Consider the following 23,619-nt stretch of genomic DNA (forward strand, 5'->3'; position numbering starts at 1 on the left):
CAAGGCGTGGAATCGATTGCACGTGGCCCCAAGGCTCCACGAGGCTTCCTGAGTCCAGAAACTTTCAAAAACACTTTGACCGATAGGTGAAAATTCACAGAATGTGCGTTATACGCCGGTCGTGCGAACCAGCGGACTCGTGGAGCTTTTTGGACCAGAAAATCGGACTCAGCGGATAACTTCCAAGCAGAGCAGCTCGCTTCCAGCCCAATTGGAGAACTTTCGACTTAGACCCCGGTTCCATGCACTACAGGACCTTTAATCAAAATCAGATGTGAAGTAACAATAAAAGAGGGGTGACGTAAAAGTAAAAAGCCTTTGAGCTCTTAACACAGAAAAAAAAGACTCTCACATAGACTTAAAAAATATTTAAAAAGACATCCATTGCTTTGTAACTGTTTATCAGACTTTGTTTAACTGTTGTCGGGAAAAAATGAGGGGTGAAAAAAATAACTCTTTGAATATTCAGACAGACAATTCAGATTTTATTGTTGTTACATGAAACCGAAGATGTATTCGATTTAATTTGTTACGCCTTCTACAATTTTTCAAGAAAAATACAAAATAACCGATTGACAATAATTTCATCTTCCTTCTTTTTACAAAATTTTGCCAAAAAACTGTACAAGTTAGTCGGATAACATTTAGAATACATTTATACAAAATATACACAAATAGGTAGTAATTCAATTTCCTTTTATACCTATAAATAACAACATGTAATGATCATAAATCAATAAATTAAACACAAAGTTTGACGGTTTTCTGAACAGGAGCAGAGGCCATTGATAACAAGACTGTGATTCAAAATTCACGGGTGAATGAAACAATGTCTGCAGTCTTTCCAGACTTGATGCGTACAAGACGAAAGTTTGATGAGGAAGATGGATTCATCAGTGGCAATTGACATACCTAGTTTTCGTTTTTTTTTTCCTGCTCATCGTCAAATTTTTTTAGAATCAATGGCCTTTAAATGAAAGAAAACTTCTGAAATGAAAGTCGAGCAAAAAGCCCTCCATGACCTCCACAAAATAAATGAATCACTGAACAAATAATAAGGTAATAAAATACCTTTAAAGAATAAAATATTGCGGCCAGGACACAAGAGACAATGTTAAAGGCAGCATAAAAAAGAGAGTTTGAGAAAATTTCAATATCAGTTCTATTGGTTGATTTAGACGCTAAACTGGTGGTTAATCCAGTTGTAGACCTTGGTCAGGTCAGGGCCGACGTAATTTGAAAAAAAAAAAAAAAAAAAAAAAAAAAAAAACCATTGCCACGTATTACGTGTAAACTTCCTGAGTCACAAAGTTATGCGCAGTTATAAATTAGTCTTCAGTTCGCAAGGCGACAAAAAAAAAAAACAGAAACTCTTACATAGCTTACAGCAGAGAAAAAAATGTAGCCGCAAAACGTCAGACTTGCGACAAGTAAGACCAAAAATTCAACTTTAAAAGTAAATAACAAAAGTAAGGAAATTTCAGAGAACGTAATCCTGTCTTTCCTTAGAAATAGTTTCATAAAAAAAATTTACTATAAATTCACAGTTTATGCTGTGAGGTGATTTTTACTCAAGATTAATATTTAATATTATTATGATATCTGAGTAAGAGCTAGGCAATCATCATAATTTCAAACTTCACTCAATAATCCTAGGAATTCTACGAAACACCATTCAGTAGACAGAATTTTAGGATACAAGTTAAAATTAGTATCTATAACCCTAACTATACAATATAATGCATATGGTTTACGTGATAAAAGATAACATTTAATTAATGGATGGAATTACATATTTGTTTCCTGCAATTGAATTCTCTTCACCAAAATTGGTAGTCAATCAGTGTAGATCAGGAAATTGAGGGGTACGACTGTGTCAATCCGACTACATTTTGCAACAAAGAACTACATTTTCTGGCTCATCCGTAACAACACTTGTGTGCATGGGGAAACTAATGGTGCATAAATTGTTTCGAAACTGAGCCAGAAATTATAGTTCCTATGGCAGAATGCAGCCCTAGTGTTCGGTGATGGAAAATTTTAAAAAGAGAAGTCAAATAACAATAAATTTTACGACCATTGGTATTAAAGACAAACTTTGGTTTCTTGGTAAATCATCAAGAACATTCACTAGGAGGACATTTTTTCCTCGAACACAAAAAAATATAAAACAGAAAATTTTGCCAATGAAAACAGTGCCTGTAACTACCTTTCCTTTCGTTTAAAATAATGTATCAATCTTTAAAAAATTGCACAAATTAAAGCAACTATTTAGGTGGTTTCCAGGATTCCGCCGCAAAACATCCAGGAAGCCTCAAAGAGCAACATCCCATAAAACCATGATGGAAAGCTCAATCGCTTTGTGGTTTGGTTTTCTCGGGCAGCAAATTGTAAGTTGGAAAATAAAACCAAGAACATTGAGCAGTTGAATAAAACGAAATTCTTACAGACAATTAAAAATTATTAGCTTAAATGAACACACTCAGATTAGGTGGCTTTCGCAGTTTCTTAAAACATAGTTACAATGGTTGCTCACAGTATGACTTTCTTATAAAGCAGTTTAAAAACGACTGTGATCACCCTAAAGCAATGCCCTAACAGTCAAATCTGAAAAAGCTTAGTTATTTAATAAGATTTAGTTTTCTTATTTGTTTTGAAACTTACAAATCAATAAAAAGTTAAGACTGTTCTCATTACTGAGAAAATTATCAGTGGCACTCTTGACATATTTATATCAAAAAGATAACCAACTCGAATGTTTACACTATTTTTTCAGTTGGTTTTTGGAATGATGAGTTGATGACCTAATTTCTGGACAAACAAAACGCTAAACCTATGAGGATATTTATTTTGAAAGAGATTCAAGTTGGTACCTTTATGAAAGAGACATTTTAATTGACCACTAACAACAGATTTCTACCACTCAATAGTTAAGCCCTTTGATACAATGGGCATTGCATTAGGATGAAAACTATCAAATTCTAAGTGTGGAACAAGAGTCACCCTTATTTATTATGAGCACTGAGATTTTCTGCGATAACCTGCAATAATAATGCTCATCTTGGCAAACAGATGTTCAGAGAAAAATTTCACAGCAGTTGACACAAAAGCCCTGAAACAATTATTTTTCATGTTTTTTCATGGAATCAAACATTTTGAAGAAACAACAAAATACAAATAAAACCTACATAATCCTTTTATGATGACATGTAGATAACTTCATGGACACCATTATGGTCAAAACAGAATCCATGACAGAAAAATAGGGAGGAGGCTGTTCATGGATTACATAACTCTAAATTTAGGATTTTTTAACCACTCTTTCCCCTCATAACGCTTTTGTGGCTTAGGTCTCCATTCTTTCACATATATGAACGAGACAGCATGACGGATGTTCTCTCAACCCCATCTCCCTCTCCTGGAGGCGAACTGCCCCCTTTTGAACGGCCCAAAGACTTTAGTGAGAGTTTTAACTGTCTCCTGATAGATATGGAAAAAGTTACTAACAGTTTTTGCAGAGACAATATAGAGTAATCAAAATAGTTGAATAGAAAAATGCAAAATATGACCAATGCCAAAATATTGCTGGCAGTCTTTGAAGACATATCTGATATCGGTAAATTCTATTTATGAAATATAAATTGGAGGAAGGAAGCAGAGATGTGAATTTCCAAAACTATTGTTAATCTAAATGAAACGAGGCATTTAAAAAAAAAAAAAAACTTCCCACTTGAAACGAAGAACAAAATCCTGAAAAGTATATGGGGACTCAAAATGCCCCAGTGAGCCAACTTCGCTGGCTAGACTGATGATTTTCATCGGAAAAAAACTATCACTCAAATACAAGAGTGTAATCACCCAAAAATAAATTCATCCCGTTAAACTAAAATAACAAGACACACATTAAAACATCATATAAAATGAAAGGGTGAAAAAGTATAAAAGTGGCCTAAATTAGAGTCATAAGACTTATTTATCTTTATTTTATGAGAGAAATCTTTCACTCCAAGGTTTCTCAACGTTTTTCACCTGATTTGGTTTGAAAATGGGCACCGAAATTCACCATTGATTGTAAACTTGTGGCCAATACTTCATCTGTCGCACGAAGGAACATATCTGGATTGCACTGTTCCAGCGCTTCTTACTTATATTTTATTTGTTCACGGGAAAACAGTGTTATGAATTTTCCTGAAGATTTTTCTTTCCATGGTTGCCACGCTTCTCCGATTCTCCAGGTAATATTTTGGTGAAAAGCTATGCCAGATGGTTAAAGAGGCATAATTTAAAAACATCTTCAGGCCAAATTTGTGCGAAACCTCAAACCCATTCTCTCAAGCAAATAAAGCTGACTTGACAATTTTTCCTTAATACTTCCATCATTTACCCTCAGATTTCCAAGATTTTCCCTCATTTCTTGGAATTCCTCCACATTTCCCAGTATCCTCTGACTGTGGCAACCATGTTTACCCTCGTGAGAATAGACTCTAAATTCATGCGACGGTTCTCCTGTGAAAAATTAAAATGTTTGTAGATATACCAAAACAGCACTGACAATGTGCTTTACTTTGGCCTCAGACAATGAATATTGGAATTTTCCAATATTGTTAGTATTTCAGAGGAGGTAGAGATTTTTATTCTTTTAAAAAAAACCAACTTCCAAAATTCATGTGGCGAAGACTGAAACAACCACAGACAAGAGAAAAAGATGAGCGACTCGTTGATTTATACTGTACATCATCAGCATTTAGGACAGCTTTCAGAAGAAACGGTTAAAGATATACAAAATTTCCTGACACAAATTTCGATTAACATTAAATGTAAATAAAAATTGTTTAATTTTGTGTCAGGAAATTTTATTTACATTAAATTTTAATGTAAGCTAAGTGAGTTTTCATGCATAGTTACTTGCAGTTTGAATTTTTAAAGAGGTTGCAGTAGAATTCAGTTTTACTGTCATTATCATACTAATGTTCCATAAAAATGTGAATTCAGGGATTAGATAATTCTGCGATACATCCCAGTTTATTTCATCAACTATTGGACAGTTTTACTTGATTCTTGCATTGCAATTAATAATTTTACAGCTGAGTGCTGTAAACTTAAGACTTAACAGACGCAAGTGATAGATAACTTGAGTCATGAATTGTTACTAGAATTATAACGGAAGTGGACAAACTTATCAAAGAAGGAGTCAGTCGCAACGAAACTACAGTTGAAAAAAGAGGAGAAAAATGAAAATATATCTGGGTCTCAATTTTCGGAAATTTACACATTTAAGGTGTATTTTATTTGCTTTCAGCATCGGTAATAACCTTGGACAGTTAAAGATACTTCTATTTCACAATTAAGTTACCAAGAGTTAATGCTGGAGGGCAAGGCCTACTTAATTGCAAAAATACACACATTCTGGCAACGCTACCGAAACAAATTCATGTATGACAACTAGATCAGCTGTTTCGGACCTTCCAAGCAGTGAAGTGCAGCAAATATTTCTGTCAGCAAATTACAACACTCTGAGAGGTCGTTTTTTTATGGTTAAACCTCTTCAAAGTTCTCTCTGGTGAATTTAGTTCTGTTGAGTTCGTAAATCTTTTACAGTTGAATTTTTGAAAAAGCATTGATAGCAAAAAACTAAAACATTTCTGGGAAGAGAAAAGAATGATTTGAATAAACAAATGGAAAAGTTGGAAAAAATGAGGTGGAAAAAATATTCATGACCTAAATTACGGAGAGGACACGTACTGAGAGTGGAAACTTGGTATCAAATGTGTTGCTAATGATGAACAATGTGGAAAATCACGAATAAAAATTCAATAGCAGAGAACACTAAGACTTGGGTGGAATAAAAAAAAAGTTTTCAACTGAGACCATATGAAACAAAAGCTTGGATCTTGGAGAGTTGACTATGGTATTAAATGCAAACCCCAGTCACTGGGTATGGCTCAGTTCCTTTCATATCAGAGGCCCATGAGAGTAAAGCATCAAGCCAAATCGGAATAACACTCAGACCACTAAGACGCAAGACAATCTCTCCAGAATAAAAGATGCACAAAAAAGAGGGAAAAATAATATGTTAAATGATGAAAAGAGTTCTTGGGTAAAAGAGAGGTAGGGAACTTCTTCCAATTTTTTTCTCTACAAATTAATGCTTGAAAATTAGGTGAAAGCAAACTTATATTCTGAGGGACGTTAATCCTACTTATTTTCAGATTAAAAATAAGAGAACAGAAAACAATAAATTTAAAATCTAGACAGAATTTAGATGATTATTCCTGTCAAACCTGTGGTAAAATGTAAAACATAGTAAAATAAAACCAGTCAAGAGAAGCAATCGATAGATAGGGTCCTCTTCGAATAAAAAAACCGCGATTTGCGGACAATTTTCATGGATAGAAATAAAATTAACAAAGTAACATATATTACATCAACAAAACTCAAGATTCGAGCAGGATATCCTTAATTAAAATCATTTCCTCCGCCAGAAGTTATCACGGAAGCCATGATGGTTACCATTATGTTTGTGCGGTGGCCGGAAAGAATTGTTATTGTGTTTGCGGTAGTTATTGTAAGGTTGAGATCTTGGCCATTTGTTGTGGTAGTGTGGGCGCTGATGAACTTTTTGGAAGCGCGACTTGTCATAGCCATTAGAGTAATCTGACTTACCATTATTAAATTTCATTTTCTTCACCTGAAAAAAGAACAATTTTTGGTCAAACAAGTTGCTCAACATGCTGCTGAACAGTGAACAAAAGGTTAATTTCCAGCTATGAGCGATGGATTCATTCATTGACGGATGTGTTTTATAAATAAAATAAACTTTTCAACAAATTACAAAGAAAATTCACTGGGTTTTAAGAGAAAATTAAGAATATATACTTGGGTAAATTAAAAAATTAAACACTAAAAAGTGGCCCGAAACTGTATTTAACAAGGTGGAGAAATGGTGCTGGGTCCACACCATTTCGCGGGGAAACAAAGCCAAGAAATACCAAAAATTAAAATTAGAGTCAAAAATAAATTTTTAGAACTCTAATGCGCACCAGTACCAGTACTTGGGTAAATTAATGAATTTTCGAACATCCCCGGTTTTCTGGCTCTCAACTCTTCAACTTCAGACAAGCGCTAGAGAGCGGAGACAATGACCTTGAACAATAGAGCGTTTCACCTGCATTTTTGCAGAAAGTTTCAAAAATCAATTTAAGTTTTCAGAGGAAATTACTTCTAGTCAACGAATAAAGGTCGCCTTTGGAGGCAGAAATCTAATACATCGAATTTTAAATATTTTTTAAAAAATTTACTTATGCTAATTGATTTAACTTTCTGGTGTCTCAAGGAGTACGGTGAGTGCAATGTAATTAATTTTTGAAGGACACAAAAGCGCATTTCAAGCCTGCAATCTTGTGCTTTAAACAAGTTACAATAGAAACGTTAAAAAGCTTTGATTTTTTATTTTGGTTTCTCAGCACTAGGGTCAACGGCACAAATGCTGTTACACAGAAAATCCGCTTGTCATGATTCTGTCAAAATTAAGATGATTCCGTAATTAACTTTGAACTTTACCTTGCCCCGATCGAAGTCCGAATTGTAGGCTTGACTGTAGGATCGCTTATTTGACTCTAACCTATCCCTTTCTGCATCACGATTTACAGTACTTTGACACCCGTTCCAAGAGTTAACTGCAAAACCAAACAAAAAAAGAAACACTCTCATGAGAAAAACAGTCAGAGCTCAGACTTTTAAGAAAAAAGGAGAGCAAAAAGACAAAACTTGGATTAACATGATTTGATAGCATTTGAAAAATTAAAAATCTTCCTGAGTAATAATATGCATTAAAAGATATAGAGCAGAATTTGGTTTTAACAGCATTGGAGGAATGGAACTCTGTAAACCAGCTAGCCAGCAGGCTCCTTGTTTCCCAAAATAACTGGTTCCCTTGAGACGAATGATGACCAATCTTGTCATACTTGTCAAACTATAACAAGGCCATTCCCAGCATTGCTGGTCACTTTTGGTTCTAAGCAAAGATAACTTCAGGTCTCTCTCATTTTGTCGACTTTGGTGCATGTCAAGAATTGGCAGAATCAACTACGCCTATTCCGTTGCTTTGCTTACATAAGAGTTCAACTGTAATTTGAGATGTGCCTATTATTAAAAAGACAGGAAAAAGAGAACACCATCAACTCACCTTTGTTCCCATATCCAAGGTGGGAAGAATTCTGTAAATGACTCAGTACAGATGATTTTGATGAGCTACCGTTGCAATTACTTGCGTTGCCGTTGATGTTAGGATTACTGCTACCGTTACTGCTATTATTGTTACCGTTGATATGATTACTTAGTCCATTTTCTGGTGGGAAGGGTTTCCGCCAACAGTGATTACTTGAGCCGTTCGTGTGTGACTGGTCATTCCTGAAACACATGAGAAAATCGAAGTTGAGACATGAGCTTGAAAGAAGCACTCTGTAATATTCCCCTCCCCAACTATTTTTGTAAAAAAAGGCCTTGGCAACAATATAAGGGAGTTCAAAGGAAACCAACTCATCAGTTAGTTACCCTGCACTTACACATTGGTAAAACTATTCATGAAAGAGAACCAAATGAAAGTTAAGATGTGTTGTCTGACAAAAAACTCTGTAAACCAGCTAGCCAGCAGGCTCCTTATTTCCCAGAATAACTGGTTCCCCTAAAACGAACGATGACCAATCTTGTCATATTTTTTAAATTATAACAAAGCTATTCACAATGCTGACACAGAGATCGATTAGAGATTGGGTTCCAGCTATATTTTTACCCTGCACTGATGTTTATGTGCTTTTCTCCAGTTTCTTGCTTCGACAAATTTACTCGATTAAACTTTCTCCGGGACAATCAGCCTGACTAATCATTAGTCAGAACTGAGTCAGAAAACATCTGACAAAACATTTTTGAGTATTCATCTCGATTCTGACGCTGGAGACATTTGTTTTGACGTTGATTCGATTTAAAGCTAGTTTCTTTTGGAAAAGTGCAGGAAGCTATACAAGAGCAGGAATAAGAGAAAGTGTGAAGGGAAAACAGTGAGAAGTAAAAAACCTTAGAGTTTCGCAGCTTAAACCTGACTGGTAACTTGAAAAAGAGTTACTTCCATGGACGATGAAAAGATACATTCAATAATTGCTTTCACCAAACGAGAGATAGGGACCAAGAATAGTTTGCCTAGATGGATGCAGACACATTTTATCTTCTTTTACCTGTATGTTAATCCGATGGGTCAGTGGCACTCATTTTTTTAAAAATTTATTTTCTGAAAATATGGGGTGAACTGGGCTTCTAGGACTTTTGTCAGACTTTTGGAACCCTAGATGGCACAGAAACTTCGTTTTGAAACTGCCAAAAATGGAACCCATTTGAAACATCTTTGGTGGGCTCTGATTGACATCGCCAGGTAGGGGAAATGGCATTTGCTGATTGGCTGAACTTATCTTAAGGCATCGTCTTTCTACGTCAACTTGCCTGTCAGCTTTGGATTGGTCCAATTTTCATAGCTTTTTCTTCCCTTAGAAATAATTTTTTAAATTTTGTAGTTAACTTTCTAGTTTTTTCACGAGTTCTTATGAAAGAATAACTGTTCTTTAACAGGGTTTTAACCCTGCTAAGATTCCTTGCCACTGCCCCATTAGCACTTTAAATAGTAAAAAAAATTATACATCTGCCATCTTAAAAGATGTCTTTTTAATCTCACACCTGCTCCAACCAAAACCATGGCACTATGCAGGGCCAATATTTTAACTGGGTCAACACAATACCCATTGAACCATGACATGACAGATGAAATGAAAACTTACTTAGGGCGTCAACCCCACTGGAACCATAAAATCAATAAACAAATTTTCCTGCTCCCAGAACCAGTAATAGAAACAGAACCCAAACCACAAGAGGCCCAAGAAACTCACCAAACAGGAATTGATAAAGCAACCTTCGCTTTATGGACCCATCCTGTCACTTCATTCAGCTCTTAAACCACTACTCCTCAGGATTCAACAAAAAAAGGGAGGGGAAGGGGGACATGACCCAAAACAAAGGAGAGGCATCATGGTCAGATTCAAGTGGTAGTTTTTAGTAAGAGCATGATAGAAATTTTGTATGAAAAAATAAATTGCTTGAAAAATTAAAAAATCAGAATGAATAATGCCTAGAGAGACATACTTTTTGCAACTGGTGATTAGCCTTTATTCCATGTAGTATCTCTCACATTTTTTATAACTGTTTTACCTCACCTTCGGTATTATATTAAGATCTGTTCCTTAAACATTATGGCCTTAGTGCAAATGGAATACTAATGGCTTAAAGAGGCCTTAACATTTAGGGAAAAATTAAGAATACCGCTCTACGTCTTTTAGTAGGTAAAAGGCATTCAGCGTCACAATGTGAAGCTCTTCTGCTCGATCAGACTTTGGATCATCACAGCCTGAGAGTAATCTCTGCTTGAACCAATGACAATCAGATAAGGCTTGGACCTGGAGTTGGGAAAAGCCTATCCAACCAAAATTGCTAAAATTATAAAATTAAAAAAGGAATTCAACTAAAGAAATATGTTGCGAAGAAGCTCCTAAGGAGCTTAATAAAGCACCACCATAAAAACAATCATTAAAAGATAGAGCACAGCATACTTGGTGAATGGAAACTGGATGAAGCTAACTTGTGCCAGTGAGAATGAAAGCCGAAAACAAAAGTAACTGTTCGGATAATAATTAAATCCTCAAGATACATTGTACAGGCATAGGTAACTACCTCATATGCAACTCATTATTTGATTTCGAGGGAATTCTGCTCAGAAGGTACGGAAAAGGAACATTATTTTGTATCAGATTCAACTTCTCAAATAATAACACAATACTACAGATAAGTTACTAATTTTCATCCCAAGATTTGAGTGCTCTAACTTACACATCAAAATGCCACTACACCACCGGTAGGATTGCCAAATAGAGTAAAATTTTATGCTTCCTCATTGAGACATACGATCATGAACAAATGCCATGACAAAACTAACAAATAATAAGGGAACAATAAGTTTCACAGGAGCTTGATATTGAGCAGATGAATGTCTAAAAATGTCTCATTTTATAGAAACTGATTGTTTCAATGTGAAAATATAGACTGATGATACTAAAGTTGGTTCTCAAGGATGAGATCATTCATCGACACCAATATAAGGGATGAATTTCACTAAACTTGGCAATCCTAACCTCCAAGCATACCAAGCCAAAGCACAGAGAGAAAAAAAGGCAAAAATTCAAGTCGCTTACGCTTCCGAACGCTTGGCCTCAGTGACACTCCAATGACCGACTCCCCTCTCGACGGGCTTGGCACCAGCGCCCGCGCTCCCGTTCGACTTGACTGGCGAGTCCGTCACCAACCACCCGTTTGATTGCACCGTTGTGCTCACACTTGCAACTGATTCTTGACTAGGATTTTGCAATTTATCATTTGCACTTAATTTAAACTGTGGAGTGTTCGAACTTTGCGAAAGCGAGACTGGCGACGTGTGACCGTTGCTCAGCCCATTAGTCCGGTACTTGACCGAGTCACTCGCGTCACTGTCACTTCCCGAGTCGGACATGTAAGGAACTAGGCTTTTACTGGACGTTGGTGAGGGCGATGCGCTGGTTGCGGCGTTGGATGAGGCAGGGGCAAGTTGGGTCGGCTGAGGGTGCGTCCCATTGGAGTTGTGCACTTTGCCTTGCTTCCACGATTTTTTATCGCTGTCAGGCCTATAAAACAGGCAATTTGAATTGCATTAGCAGTTGTTGCTACAGGCTACTCTAATTATAATCCAAGCCACTTTACACGCTACCCCAAAAAATTACATCGGACAGATAGTTTTAAGAAAACTGGACATGGACAAGCGTTTTCTTTATTTTTTCATTTCAAAGCTCAGCCTCAGGAAATATTGACCACAGCTAACTCGGGATTCCTCCATCTCATTTAAAACTGTGGCTTAGTCAAAAGGAAAAACTTAAGACACTCGACCAATGGAGAAGAAATACAAAGAGCAGAGACAACAGTCTCCAAATTTTTACTTACATAGCAGCATAATTTAGAACCTCTGATAAATAATTTAAGCGGTAAAAATATAATTCTTCATTCAGTCATTCATCGACATATAGGACAAAACTCCAAAACATGGTGTCTAGCGCTCTTGAACTTTCTTGACTCCCAATATTTCCTTCATTTTCAGAGGCAAAAACCCAGGTTTTCCTTTGAATCAATTGAATTTCTCTACAATTTTCCAAGCGAATATACTTGATCACATTTGTCTAAAATCTTGAGCAAAACACCACTAAAGTCTGCAGCAGTTGTAAAGAAATTGATCTCCTAATGGAAAAACACACCAATTTCCTAATGTTCTCTCTGATTTTCCGAGAGATTTCTTATTCCGTGATAATTCCTGCTATTTATCAGTTTTTACAGTTTCTGGACACCATGTTCAAAATCACTGATAATTTTTTAAAGCAATAGAAATTAATATTATCTTCCATTCAGTCATTCATAAACAAAGAAGAGAAAATTCTCCGTGTTAATTCTTCATGCCTACGACTCATGAACTCTCACAACTAAGTATTTAAAATTCCAAATAATCACCCTACTTTTTCGTTTGATGTAATATATTGATATTTTTATGAATTTTCACTCTCTCACCTTTCCAGGGGCGATATTGATGAACTTATTGCACTGAAGGAGGGTCGATGCAACGACGAACTTTCTTGTTTGATAGGCCTGAGTATGCTTGGCGAGTTTTCCCTCTTTACTGGTCTGTGTGTGGACGGGCTCTCCTGTTTCAAAGATATTCCGTTCATGTAAACGTTGGAACTGGAAATGCTTTTCGTTGTTCTCATTACTGGCGAGGGTTGATCCAGCTCATACATGATTACGTAAGCAGTTGCGCTGACATTTGAAAACGTAGATGAATAAACCTGAAAGCAAGTAAAGGACACGGTTTAGACTTAAAGATTCGATTATATATTTCGATGCCTAAGAGCAAGACCTTGAATCTTTGTTTGCAACGTTGTAGACTTCCAGTCAAACATCATTTTTCCCTTGGAAAAGAAGTCAAACGTAATTTTTTGATAACTTTCCTCTCTGTTGAAACTTGTGTCACGAACCACAGCAAATGTAAGGCTTCAGAGTTGTGATGAAATTTTCAAAAGAGAAGACTTTCCACTCCCCATAAAAGGAGCGATTCGCAAATTTTGCGGTGAAATGGAGTATTTTGCCATGAGATGGGACATTTTTCGGAAAGTTATATTGAAAATTTGACTCTAAGACCAAAATGCCAGAACGCAGCATACAGTTGGCATTTAGAGACTTTCTACACCCCCTGCTTAATTTCTTGTAAGATTGGCATTTTCAATTCTAAGTACCTGTATTAACCTATTTGAGTACATTGACAAGTACACTTGTAAGCACCGTCCAGGACAACTGTGCATAGAAGACAGTAGCACAGCATGCTTTGCGATATATCGATTGATCTGCCATTTAAACCTATGGAAGAGGATCGATAAACAAGCTGTTCACAATGAACACCTTAATAATCGATTCTTTACCGTAGCTTCAAATGGGGAAATATTGATGGTCGATCATCCACGCTTCACCACCGGTGGATGAGGTATCTTGCATAGTTAATTGTTTGGTCACAATTGTCCAACTGCATAAAAGATAACACCATGGATATTGTTCCGAGGATTATTCAAGAGTATTCTTTTGCCCTCTTGGTTGCTTGTCCTGCTCAGCATGGCAGGTAAATAATGGTAATGCACCAATTTGTAAAATATATACTTTTAAGACAATAGAGAAATGCAAGAGTGAGAGTGGAAAATTTTAGGAGAACTTACAGAAGAATCGTCAAATGCATACAGGACCCCTTGCGAGGAATATGCAACTGCTGTGTAGTGTCCACAACTAGTTGAGGTTCCGTAATGCATAATAATTGAAGCTATTTTATATTTTAATTGTTGAGAGTTGTGAGTTCCTTTGGGTCTGAACTTGCTTAAATCCAAATTTCGGTTAATTGTTATCGCTTTGGTGTTTTTTCCTCCAAGAGTGTTAAACCTGAAATATACAAAACGTAATTAGTGCCTACAACAGCCAATTTTGAACCTACTGTGTATTACAAATCAATGAGGAATAGAACAGAGGATGAATACAAAAATAAAGCAGAATGGAACAGCTGACAAGACAAATATAGAAATGTGCTGCAAAAAGTGCTCAAGGAGAAAATGTAGAGAAGTCCTGAACACGTGGTCACATGTTTTTCAAAGTTAAAGGTACAGCATGTTTTTGTACTGGCCTACATAAAAATTTGCGATACCAGCGCATCATTGCGGACAATCAAAGCACCACTTTGGACATAAAATTTTGAAATGTTGCTTTCTGCCAAGACAAGTGCAAGTATTCAAATGATAGGCAAGGCAGGGGGAAAGGTGACTCCAAATTAGTGTCGGGAGGGATGGAGGATGGTACAGAATCTACAAAATGGAAGGGGTTGCGTATTCGTTACACAATACCCAACGATTTTATATTATAAAATATGTCCAACATATGGTAAATATGGTCTTTAGTGAATGTACAATTGAACAGAAGGTGTTACCTTTTCAACTGCAAACAGAGGACATTGGGCGGTTTTTCAATAGAGAACTTTTTGTGGGCGGAGACTTTTCGACGGCAGTGTTCGCACTTGTAGGCATTCTCCTCATCCAGTCGCTCTTTACTGAAATAATTTTCCAGAGCATCATCTACCGTGCTTGCTTGCCGGATGTCCAATAGGAGGTCTTGAAAGTGTTGAAAGGTTGTTGACACATATTGACATTCCAGACAAGTTACTGAAAACAAAGGTATTCATGAATGAAATACATGCAAGGAGGGAGAAAACACAAAGGTTTGTTGAGCAGTTAGAATTATCCAGAAAATATAATCTCATGTACATTAAAATAAAACTTTAAAACCAGACGTGTTTCGCTCGTTCACTGCCCGGCCATCATCAGATCAGCAACTATTTTTGATACTTAAATTGTACCTAAATTTATATGCCTATGATTGCCCATAAAGAAAGATATCGTAGTGCCAAAATTCTCTAGGTGGATATACTGATACCCTAGCTGGGAAAAGTGTTATGCAAACATGCATCATACAAATTACCTAAAAATTCATATGCATGTATCTCAATACATACCTCAGCTGAAGTAACTTACTAGACCCAGCAAGGAACAAATTTTTCTTTTTTTTATCATTTCTTCTACAGTTATAGGTACTTTTTGGGAGCATCATGACCCTTGCATTGGCTAGAAACTAGAGACTGGCTTCGTTTTTTTTAAAAAATGTGAGATTAAGAACATTTAATGTAATAGCTGCTTACTACTTGAAAAAATGAGAATGATTGATGCTTTACACTACTGACGACGACAGATAAAATATTACCTTCTGTCCTGATATAACCTCCAAAAATCTGATTGAGAGGAGTTGTTTCTCTAGAGTAATTATCTAATCTGAAACACAGGAAAGGGGGAGGTAAATATTAAATAGAGCCAAAACAAAAAATGAAAACACTGAAGGATGAGGGACACAAAATAAACACTTGAATAAAATGGGTTCTCATATCGAATTTCATGGGATCAGCAGGTGGAATTATTAGATGGATATAGCAGATTGCAGCGAAAATCAACAAAAATCTACAAAATGTAGGTTTATCCAGAAAAATTGTAAGATAATGGATTTTTTCCTGTATCAGCTTTGATCCGCGTTTCAGCATGTCTCCCCAATACTAATTTTCTTTAACTTATAATTGCACTTTAAGGTGAATTCGGGAGAGGTTAGTAACAGAGGGAGTCTGCCTACACCGATTGACCCAAGTTCAGCTTAAGATACGGCATAGTTGCTTCATCATGACTGTCCGCGTCTGGTTGGTCAGATTGTCATCAATTTTTCTCCCTTTGAAAGTGATTCTTCAAACTTTTCAATGGACTGTTTGGTTTCTTCATGCAATGGGTTTGTTGTACACTAGAGTTACAGCCTAATAATGAATTTAAAAACACACTTCATCAAGTTTACTGCGTCTGCTGGCAGTTTTTTAAGTCTCCAACGACCCGGTTTGCAGAGGCTGAGGAGTAAGAAAACTTAACATAAATAAACGAACAAAACTTTTTCTGGTGTATGATTTCACTCGTTCGCAAGTGATTGTTTCCTTCTGCAAAACCAAAGCTTTGAAATTGTTAACATCTTACGTCAGGAAAGTTTTTAACAGTTTGTGAGATTTTTTGTTTAGTTAAGTTAGGTTTTTTGCGTTTCTTGCTTGGCAAACCTGACTGCCAGCCTCCTAGAAAAACTGCCTGCAGATGCTGTAAATTTAGAAAACAGGTCACAAACTGTGTATATTGGGCGTTACAGGGTGGATTTTAGACCTCTGAAATGTGCCGAATGTGATTTTTATGCGATTTTACCCGCAAAAAGTCTACTAACTTAACTTATCTCTTGCGAGCAATAGACACACATTACATTAGGATTGTCTGGCAGCTACTAAGTAGAAATGTCATCCACTTGCCCATTGCAGGCTCATGATGTGGAGAAGCAGTACTTACTTAATTGGTTGCAAGGGTGCAAGGTAAGACTTTTCTAAACTTTCTATGAGATAACGTAGAAATTCATGGGCATCTTCTTGATGACCAAACTGGAAGTGTTTACATATAGCTGAAACAAATAGTGAATCATTTATACCAATACTTGAACAAATCAAATAAACAAAGGAACAGTTGAAAAAAAATTCACAAAGTTGGATTTTAGTTTTAATTAAAACAGAGTTTCTTAGCGAGTCTTGAGTAGAGGCATGTAGAGGAGCAAAATATGCCTGATCTTGCAATACAGAAATTGCAGCAAACGTGGGACCATTATTTTAAATGCCGCCATTTGGCTATACAGTCTATACTTGAGGCAAATTGGTAGTTGGTCAGAGGCAAAAACACCAGATCGCAGGAAATAGGTGAAGTTAAGGATATTTTTGCACCCCTGAAAGCATGATAAAACAAATGGAATTGGCATGAGTTAGGGTTCATGACCAGGTAAGTTCCTCGCAGGTTGGCACCTCTCTTAATCTTCTTCACTCTCCATTCAAATTCATTTTCAGTAATTAATTCTTTTGATAGTTATCAATCACTTTATATACTTAAATGGGCAAATCCCAGTGTGTTTCAAATACTGCCAACTAAGAAAAATCGTTATTGTTCACGACTATCTAATTTATACACATATATATGAGATAGGTCATTGAGCCACGGCCAAATTTTAGTTCTGCGGCACATTGGTGAAAAACAATAGAGAGCTTCCTCAATGGCAGGGACCGCGATGAGAAATGCTTGCTCACGTGATAAATATTACTTTCTTCGGAGCTCATTGAGAAAATTCGATGGTTATAATTATGCAAGAAATCTTGTGGTATTGAGGGGTAAATTTTCCATAGTCACATGGAGTGCTTTTTGTGATTTCCTTTTCATGAGCTGAGTTTTCAAAAAACTTGGTTCGCTACATTCCTTCCAACCAAATTTAACTAGAAATTCCTCAAAACAAGGTGCTAACACAAACTTACATTTTAATTTTGTGGTTATGTGGACTGGCCTTATCGCACTGCCAGTGCTCTTCTGTGATGCAACTAAAGTATCCCGTAATGCGCAGACCATACACTCGTTGTGTAGAAAACCATCTGCACAAGGAAAAATAGAACAATGAGTACAGGTTAGCTGAATCAAAGAAACAATAATACGATAGCACAAAAACTGCAGCTTTATCTTTATTTAAAATTAATTTACGAGACTCATCAGAATATCTACTTAATTTTACAATGTATTCATCATTGGTTCACTTGCTTGTGCAAGTTTCAAGGCTGTTGTTGAAGCTGGTACCATCATTTAAATTTTGAAAAGTTATCTGCCTTGTTGCGGGTATTAGTCACATTTCAAATTTTCACTCACGCTGGCCCTCATCCTTTCATGCTGATGTCATTGATGACTGCTTCATGTAATTTGATCAAATACTTGATAAAATAACTTATACCTCAAAAATCAAAGAGATAAAACTCAGAGCTTTAAAACTAAGTCAATCTAGATTAAATGACTATCATCTTTTACTTTCATGCCGTGTAAGTCCTTGAAACTCCTTGAAAAGTCACAGAAAATGAAATTAAATGTAGCTTCATTTTCTTAATCAAATTATGAGGGAGTCATACTTACTCTTTTGTTCACAACTACTGAAATGTTTCTGATCATTGCTGAGCCAATTGACAAAAGCAGGAACATGAAATAGTGCCTGAGACAGACAAAATGACAGTTAGAACATTTTCCGCTGAGGGTGTATTTTGCGCTAACAAAAATGAACTTTTCCTTCTCTAATCCTAATTAATAAATTGAATGACTCATTGGTCCACCGATTTAATTGAGAGAACTTTTGCTGGCTGTTGAGTTTCAAGATTAAAAAATTAGTCTTTCAATTTTTCATATGTCACATTCCTCATTACATTCCATTACTGCGGGAACGGACCCCGCATATTCCTGACAGGGATGTGTGCCACAATCGATTTATGATTTCTTTATGGTTTTAAATTCGTCTATGGATGCAGATTAAAAGTCATAATTGCGTCAACTTTCTACGAGCCACTGTTTTTGCATAACACTTGTGGTACACATCCCCATAAAGAGTGTGCGGGGTCCTCTTAAAAGATGAAAGATTGCCATAGGGCAGTCTTCATTCAACAGCAACAAATGGTCAATAAAACAAGTGCATATGTATCTGGCTTTTGGAAGAACAGTTCCGGCATTTTTGCTGCTACAAACCACACTGAGTTGAGATGGAAAAGAGGGAGATGTTGTCATTTAGCAACTGATGCACCCTAAGTTGTCAGAGTCCCTGCTGCTCGGTAGCGCTCTCAGCACATTCTTTGCATAAAAAGACACCTAGGACGACACATAATTATTGTTTACAATGCTTCTGACTAACTAGCAAAAATAATCAATAATCCGTCAAAGGTGGCATCGCACCAAAGTTTTTTGAGCCATAATGATAGACAGTCTCTTCAGCACTTTGAAAACTGTTTGGACAACTACACAATATAATGGACACAGGAAGTCTACAAAAGATAAAAAAATAGTGATGATAAGTACCTGCAGAGTGCTGTTGAGGTAGCAAGTATTGCCAAGGTTTAGAAAACCTGACCCGACAGGCTCTTTTCCTTGCCAGCCCAACTTGATGTTTTCAGGAGGGTAGATGGTGTGTTTTGGTAAGGGCAAAGTGTCCTGCGAACTGCCATTAGTCTTAACATCCGCCTTCCTATGGTCATCACCGTTGATCTGGTTTTGACTGGGAGTTGACGTTTTAAGTATGAGATACTTGCTTTTCTGCGGACTGGTAAGCACTGAGTTCTGCACAGTCGTTTCTTTGTACTCGATTGGATGCAAAAGCACACGTTTTGCCGAAATGGTGACTTGGGTATTAAGATTTTCCAAGCTGCACTCTCGTCTGCCCGATTCAATGCTAGAGTGAATCGAGCTGCTTATAGGATCTAAACTTGACGCAGGCATTTTGAATCAAGCGATACCTGCTTGCAAATAAGCGAACCACCTGCAAAAATAAACAAGACATCAATTAGTCACAAGCAAGACAAAAAGCTTCAATACTTAAAGGGATCTCTCTGATCCACAACAGTATTAGAGCAGGTTCATCAAAAGTTGAGACAAAAGTCATTTTTGATTAACCTTAAACCAGCGCTGTGCAGTGGACTTTACTTTATTTGTTGTGTTTACCACTTTTCATGAATAGAATTTTTTTTCTTTTCAGGTTTGCTACGCCCTTCTCAACCCTTCCCTTCCCAAATCCTCACTTTCTCGGGTAAATGATTAGTTCATTTTTGAGATCATATGCCCGGGACCACACACGGAATTAGTTCTCATAATATTTTAATTGCTCAACAATTTAATACATGCTTCCGGATGTTATACCATAAATGAAAGTTGAAACAAACAAAATTTCACTTGAATCTCAACTAATGATGAAGGAACTGGAACTGAATGAAGACTGGAAACTTACTGAAAATTGATAAAAAAATAACCACTGACGTTGTTCTTCAGTCATCTTATTCAGACGGAAAAGCATGACCAGTGTAATTTCATCATTTCCAATTTTGAACATTTGTTCCTACGGCACATTTTGTTTCTTACCATCATTACTTTCTCACTATCAAATCTTCCAATTCCTTACTGTAGTTGCATAACTGAACAGGTAAAAATGAGGTACTATGTAGCAAAAATAATTTTAGGAGTGATTCCAGTAACATTATAAAACTGCATGTCAGCATCTAACAACATACATAGGTTTAAGCATTTGACCAAAGGAGAAACATAGTCGCTCATTTGTTTTAAAACAGGACAATAATTCAAAAATCTTCCAGCCTGAGCCAAAATGCCCATTAGGAATGTTACGCCTATTCTCTATTTCAAGTTACAAAACCAGAACAAAATCTTACATTGAAGCAAACATGACATTACATTAGAAGCATACGATCAAAATTCTTCCTGAATAAAAAGTCAACAAGAGATACTTCATAGAGAGAAATATTTCCTAAAGAAAGAGAGGGAAAGAAAAAGGGAAAACGTTAGGGCCGAAGACCATGTTTACAAAAGTGAAATCATTGATTGTCATGTACCTACAGCATTGAAATTTATGATGAAAGGGCATTGATAGCAGGGAGAGGAAATGAAATTGACAAGTAGATGAAATTAAAAAAGAGAGAATTTTCCAAACCTCTTTAATGTTTTTCCAGCAGCCCATGTTAACTACACATAACCTTAAACAACAGTATAAGCAAGTTGTGCAATAGTGCGAAATCAATAGAAGGCAGTGCCAACCTAACTTTCACCGACACTAGTTCTCATTGGGGTATTCAAAATAAAATGTTTTCATAAAATTGTGATGAATAAATGATAACTATATGCTTTTTTAAGTGCTTGCCTTGAAAAATGTTTACATTCTTTGACCTAATAGATTAAATTATTCCTCGTATTATTTTCATTAGGCTAGCTTGCTGGTTTCATAAGCAAGATCCTTTATGTACTAATAGTAGTTGTAAGCTTTACAATGGAGTTGTGTAAGGTTAGAATGGTTGGAATTTCACATAATTTGAGAAAATAATTTTGAAAATTGAAAATAAATACATTTTACTAGATGAAGCAAAACATTTGGCAACAAATGAAAAGTATTTTCCTAACTCTTTCCTTTTTCTTAGGTACATAATAATTTCTAAATATCAATACTTCTTTTTTTGCAATAATTTAACATATCAAATAAAATGTTGACTGAGGTCAGTTCAGGAGGGGAAAGAGAGGGATCTGATAAAAGAAAATTTATCAAAGATTTCTTATCAACGGTACATACTTAATTTGGCCAATGAGCACTGGTTCAGAATTTTTTGGTCCATTTACTCAAGTTCTCTGAGTTAAGTGTTAATAATCTAGTCAATGGTGCAGAAAAGTTGCACAGAAGGTAAAATAATTCTAGTATATAAGGAATTTAATTCATATCTGGGATTAAGTAATAGGCTCTTGACTTAGATTTCATACACAAATTTGATTGCTGTCAACATGGAATGGGTGTCAATTAGTGATTGCCTCTTCATTTTTCCAAATATTAGATCAAATCATATTGCTTTTGCAATCCCCATACATACATTTAATTTCTGCATAATGCCACAAAGTGTTTAGGGTACATATTGACTTAGAAAATTATCTTGCAAAAATGTAGCATTGCCATGAAGCACAGACCAGATTGACGTTGACAAATTAACATGGACCAAGACGTAATTAAATATGGTTGCTGAGGTTGGCAAAAATATCCTGACACCAAGAAGTGGCTGAGAGGTAAATAACATCTCTATCAGTGGTAATACCTGTTCTTCAGTTAAAAAGAGAAATATTCAGCGAAAACAAGGCTTCACAAATACGTGTATTAGGATAGGGATATTAATCACGGAGAGAATGTGCGATTCCTACATGGAAACTAGGGGGAATTCACACAAGAGAGTTGGTCATAACTATTCTGAACATGCTGAGTAAACTCTGGTTGACTGATGCTTTTATTAAGCTAGCGCTTCGGCTGGTAACTTGAGAGTTCTAGAGCAAACTAAGCTGCAGGCCAATTATTGAAACTATGTCTACACAACAAGACAGTCCCATCTTAACCATGCAATATATCGCATTTTGATGCCTTATCCGGCTGCTGGAAACTTTCAAAAACCGGCCCACTGTCGTATGCGGTAATCATAAGTGTCTATTTACACTGAGGCGGTTTCACTGCCAAAACTCGACCATATCAAGGTGTCCTCAAAGTTTAAACTTCTTCAAACATGAGGTCAGGAGAGAAAAATTAAGCGCAAAATGACATGATCACATCATGGCCGTAGCTTATTGGATTAAGCAAAATGTGGAGGGAAAACCGCCATACTAGATGATAAACATCAGCAGAGATAATGGTGTAGACAGAAGTTATGGTGCTCAAAGCTCGCAAAACGCAAAGATACCCATTCATGATTCAGTGAACGAGGACAAAGACGAGTCAAATTTCGGTTGATAGATGAAAGAAAAAAGAAGGAAGTTACAATGAGAAAGTTGAGGTTAGACAAACCTAATGACCTTGTGCTGGAGTAATTCGAAGGAAAAACCTTTTTCAGCTCCTGTGGAGGCACAAACCGAAGATTAGACAGTAGTTCCACTGATTTAACATTTAGGAATATGCACGTCCGGGGGAGAATCCGGTATAATTCAGCCACAGACAACGAGAAAAGTGGGTCAAAGGATATGATTCACATGGTCAGAATGAGATTACACTAACGTCTTCTTTCTCTCGAGGATTATAGCGAGCGGCAACTGCATGGATACTATGCGAGAGAAACCATTCATACACCGAAAATTCAAAAAAATCCACAACTTCCACTGGAAAAATAATAACGAGAGATTACAATGCAACACGCCTTATGGAACCGCCATCAAGAGGTCTTCCATGAGACGGGCCTCACACGGGGAAATTTTTCGGAATTAACACAGGAAAACACTATGGAAAAATGAATGAGCGGCACGGCATGTTGAAATTAAAAAAGCTTACCATCAACGGTGATAGTACCGAACGAACCGACACATACTAATAACACGAAAAACTGATAAAAACGGACGGACACGCTTTCCGCGATCACCCGAGCCTCGAGCGAGCGCATTGATTTTACAGGAAACAGCCTAGAACCGGCCACCGGCACAAAATGGAGGCTCTGATCAATACTACCACCACAATTACTCAACGTGGGCGAAAAGTCGGACGTTAAACTTTCGGTATTAAAATTATTACAGCTCGAAATTTACGCAGATATAGAATCCGAGTACTTTAAACTAAAAGTTAGGCCTGATGTGGCTTGCTACGGAGTGTAGGAATGTTAGAAGTACTGATAAGTACCTACGGACCGGAGCGGAGTCTGTGGTACACTCTGTTACGTACGTCACAAAAAACAAAGGCAACCTCGAAAGTTTGGTCTGCCAAGGTCACCGATCATTCGCTATTGAA

At 36.6% G+C, this 23,619-nt stretch overlaps 1 protein-coding gene across 5 annotated transcripts; it reads right to left on the minus strand.

Annotated features, from left to right (window-relative positions):
* Positions 1-462: 462 nt before the first annotated feature.
* Positions 463-23,518, minus strand: LOC109030415 (ubiquitin specific peptidase 36). Of its 5 annotated transcripts, XM_019041636.2 has the most exons (14): positions 23,170-23,516; positions 22,693-23,000; positions 19,182-19,638; positions 18,255-18,330; positions 17,615-17,728; positions 16,614-16,722; positions 15,457-15,524; positions 14,630-14,861; positions 13,875-14,091; positions 12,682-12,956; positions 11,289-11,753; positions 8,186-8,409; positions 7,561-7,676; positions 463-6,688 (listed from the first exon to the last, which is right to left on the minus strand). In XM_019041636.2, the coding sequence occupies exons 3-14, from the start codon at positions 19,596-19,598 to the stop codon at positions 6,467-6,469; spliced, it is 2,535 nt and encodes an 844-aa protein (XP_018897181.2). In that variant the 5' UTR covers positions 19,599-19,638; positions 22,693-23,000; positions 23,170-23,516; the 3' UTR covers positions 463-6,466. The 5 variants fall into 5 exon arrangements, with proteins under 5 accessions (XP_018897181.2, XP_018897097.2, XP_018897022.2 ...); XM_019041552.2 differs by lacking the exon at positions 22,693-23,000; XM_019041477.2 differs by having other exon boundaries at positions 22,701-23,516.
* Between the last annotated feature and the right edge of the window lie 101 nt (positions 23,519-23,619).

The sequence above is a fragment of the Bemisia tabaci genome, chromosome 4 (genome assembly GCF_918797505.1).
Source record: "Bemisia tabaci chromosome 4, PGI_BMITA_v3".
Taxonomy (NCBI): Eukaryota; Metazoa; Arthropoda; class Insecta; order Hemiptera; family Aleyrodidae; genus Bemisia; species Bemisia tabaci.

Excerpts from the sequence above, each read along its gene's own strand:
- LOC109030415 (XM_019041552.2), bottom strand. The coding sequence starts at position 19,598 with ATGCCTGCGTCAAGTTTAGATCCTATAAGCAGCTCGATTCACTCTAGC. Across the intron at positions 14,092-14,629 it reads CTCTGTTTGCAGTTGAAAAG|GTTTAACACTCTTGGAGGAA; the intron begins GTAACACCTTCT and ends TGTATATTTCAG. Across the intron at positions 8,410-11,288 it reads GAGGCCAAGCGTTCGGAAGC|GAATGACCAGTCACACACGA; the intron begins GTAAGCGACTTG and ends CATGTGTTTCAG.